The 3,632-nt window shown below is 40.5% G+C and overlaps 1 protein-coding gene across 1 annotated transcript in view; it reads right to left on the bottom strand.

Annotated features, from left to right (window-relative positions):
- Positions 1-2,177: 2,177 nt before the first annotated feature.
- LOC138028300 (TNF receptor-associated factor 4-like) overlaps positions 2,178-3,632 on the bottom strand; it is a 230,650-nt gene continuing 229,195 nt past the window's right edge. The window contains exon 4 of the mRNA XM_068875786.1: positions 2,178-3,580. Within this exon, the coding sequence (XP_068731887.1) occupies positions 2,999-3,580 (582 nt within the window). The 3' untranslated portion in view covers positions 2,178-2,998. The remainder of the gene's footprint in view (positions 3,581-3,632) is intronic.

Below are 3,632 nucleotides of genomic sequence, written 5' to 3' on the forward strand. Positions count from 1 at the left end.
ACTTGCGACCTGGACCTGTGACCTGTGTTTTGTACCTGCCAGGTAACACTTTCTTGGGGATAATTCTTACGTGACGTCAAGGCGATGTTGGTGTCCCAGACTACTCTAGGAACTGAGTTGGAGAGGTCTTTCCATTCGACCAAATACTTCGAAAAAACCGGGTAAGGAATCGGATGGTACAGAAATATCCCGGAAACAAATTTGGAGAATTTGGGTTATCTCGTAAAGTGGTCCTAAAGGTTCCGGAATTCCGGAACAACTGGAGTGAGCGGCCAACCGGAAAATGCTGTCCCATTCGCCAGATGAAATTACCGAAATTTTAACTGAAAAGCGCTTTGAGTCTTTCGGAAACGTTTTCTCGTGTTTCGAGATTTTCGAAAATTTAAGGTAGCTCCGAATCGCCTCGCTATTCTCTGATTTCACGCAATTTCAGTGGTGTCCTTGGTTCCTTTGTTTCCACTATTTGTGGCAATATCAATCAGTATCTCTCCATATTTCCAATATGCTTTTATTTTCTCACAATGAGCCTGGGCTGCCTGCAATGAGTTTAGATTCTCAAAAGCCGGTCAATTCTTAAAATTTGTCAATAATTCATAACAAGAACCGAGATTATTAATACCGTTTAAGTAATTTAATATAAAATAATTATATACACTTCCAATTAGTATAATATTCAGCTTTTTCGCTACTGACGTAAAACCCCGCTTTGTATATTTTTTACTTTCCTTTCACTTCACTTCCTTTCTAGTCTGCTACACAGCCGTTTTTAGTGTCGTCACGCAACGCTCCTCCCCACTAACTCCTCATTAACGGGGAGGAGCGTTGCGTGACGACACTAAAAACGGCTGTGTAGCAGATTATTTCCTGTCTTGTTTTTGGTCAGAACAGAGATCGACGTCAGTACCAAAGAAAAAATCTAACTTCTTCAAATTCACTGTGTGTGTGGCCTACCTTCCAAGAGAAAGTAAAAGGTTTTCATTCCTCAGTGTTATCGACAGCCTTTTCTGTTAAGTCAGACAGAAATCAGAAAACTGATGTCTCATATAAATTAAGCCTGGTTTACACTGCTACATAAGCATAAGCATAACGAAGTTCACACTTGTTGCATAAGCATAAAAGAAGTGACATACGCAAGCGCAGTTAGCTCCAGAAAAAAAAAAATTACAGGATAATGAGACGAGCCAAGTTCCAAAATGGCGGACGGTCTCGTGTCTTGTTAATGTTGCACCGCTTTACACAATTATTAATGTGACATAGAAGCATAAGCATAAGCAAAAGAAATTGGAAACGATTCCTTTTTCTTATGCTTATGTTACTCCCGGTTTACACAGCTGATGGTTATGTTTATGTTTATGCTTATGTCACATTGTGAACCAGGCTTAAGTAATACGTATTTTAACCTGGTTTTCAAGTGACGTCATGACCGCCATGTTGGTGGACGAAAACAAAAGATCTCTCATTAGCTCCTTTTGTTCTTCCACCAGCAATTGTACATTGCAGCATTGTTATCTGTGTCTCTAGAGATTGGTTGCAAACCACCAATACACGGTCACTTTCGTCTTCTCAAAGATGCGTCCTTTTGTGAACGAGACATGTGACAATAGTGGCCGGGTATTCTAGAATGCGAGAGAGATTTTCTGATGTGTCCCTTAGCCTGGTATTTCTTTTGTCCTTCTATGACCACATAGAAAGAAAAGAATACGCATACTAGCAAAAGCACCTTGACGCGATATGAACACAGTGAGTAGACTGACGCGACACGAACTTAGCAGTCGTTTCGCACAACTTTCAGAGATATTGTAAAATTTCAGGAGGTCAAACAAAGACTTTTACACTCGTTGTTTTAAACAGAAACGTTCAATTCCGCAGAAACCAGACTCGCATTTGCTGGTCATAATTTACACGGGCAACAAAGTTCTCTTTACTTACGCTCACTATTTGGGCGCTTTAGCACGATGATGGTAGTGCCGAAGAAAACTGACGTCACTTTGAAATTAAACATCTGCGCCTTCGTGGCAGTCCACCTTGGTCGCACTTTACAATGTTGGTAGCAACGCTGTTCAAGAAAATGTTGACGTTGTCGCCAAATCGTTACATTTAGCAATTTCAAGTAACTTGTTGTTTTGCGCAAGACGAGACGATGCGAAAAGCGTGCCGCACGTGTACAGGTGCGCACGTGGAGAACGACTTTTTTTTTTAAATTCTTTACCAATAAATCCTTGCGCGTGCCTTTTCAGTCGACGTTGCTGAGGCGTTTTATCACTGGGTACAGAAACAATTTAATATTCTTTAATTGGGAATCTTGGCGTCTGGAGCAGACTTGTGTCAGAACGTGTAGCATGCATGTTTGATGACGTCTGTTCAACATTTTTTGTGGGAAGAATGTTTTGATTTCGATCGAACATTTTGTCCAACATACAACAAATGTTGAAGCGTGTAAAGCGTGTAGCCACCCTTTCAACAATGTAGTATTGCAAATACCAATCAGAGTCTCCAAAACACAAACAAAACATACGCCATCATAAGGTTGCGCGACTTAAGTGATGTGTTTCCAACAATGTTATATACGTATCCAACATTGTTAGAAGCGTTCTTATAACAATGTTGGGACGTGTTCTTTCAACAATGTTACAACGTGTAGCCGGAGCTTTAAGTCCTTATTTAGCGATTATGAAGTTCATAGATGGTTTTCACGTGACGTCATGGACACTATGTTGGTGGAAAAAAACAAAAGATCTCTTATTGGCTTCTTTTGTTCGTCCACCAGCATTTGTACATTACACCATTGTCATCTGAGTGTCAAGAGATTGGTTAAAAACCACCTATGGGACGTTTTCAACCAACCTCTAGGAACACCAATAGCAATAGACGTACGACTTCCGATGGACAAACAAAAGAAGCTAACGAGAGATCTTCTGTTTTCGTCCACCAACTGCTTGCTACAACAGAAGTTTTACCAGAATCTAGTTCTACTAAACTGTCAACAACTTTCTAGATTTCAAGATGCATCTACGGGGTCTACGTCTATTCTAATGAAGATGGTATTGTCTCGTATGTAATGTCTTGTTCTAAGTGTATCTAAAGACACAAACTTCGGGCAACCGAACCCAAGGCTCTTTACTTTGTTGGGTCTCTTGAAGTAATCACTATCGCGATCGCATGACAGTCTCCAAATTTTATTCTGCCGCACACCAATGTCGTCATCTTGATCAATAAGAACAAAGTCAACTCGTTGCTGAAATGGCCACGGGAGAATGGCATCATATTCGCCTTTCATTATAACCACGTATAGTGAAATATGAGTTCCTTTTCCTTGCCCGAGACCATTCAAGAAAGCGTCTGCCCGCAACTTGTAACCATACTGTCCAGTGTAAAATGGTGGGCTACAGAGTTTTTCTTTTTCCTTCTTGGTGGCAGACTGTTGAAACAGTTGCAAATAGCTAGAGATTTTCCACAAAAATTTGCCATTTGTGCAAACGTATTCTTGCCTCTGTTCAAGTTCTCTTATTCTCAGATGGGCCAGATCCAAGTGAATCTGCATATTCTCTTGGACATGTTTGTCCATCTCGTTTCTCCTTCCCTGGTTAAAACCATTTAGCAAAATTAAAACAAGAAGATACGATGAATAGGAG

Source organism: Montipora capricornis, chromosome 13 (assembly GCF_036669925.1).
Source record: "Montipora capricornis isolate CH-2021 chromosome 13, ASM3666992v2, whole genome shotgun sequence".
Classification (NCBI taxonomy): domain Eukaryota; kingdom Metazoa; phylum Cnidaria; class Anthozoa; order Scleractinia; family Acroporidae; genus Montipora; species Montipora capricornis.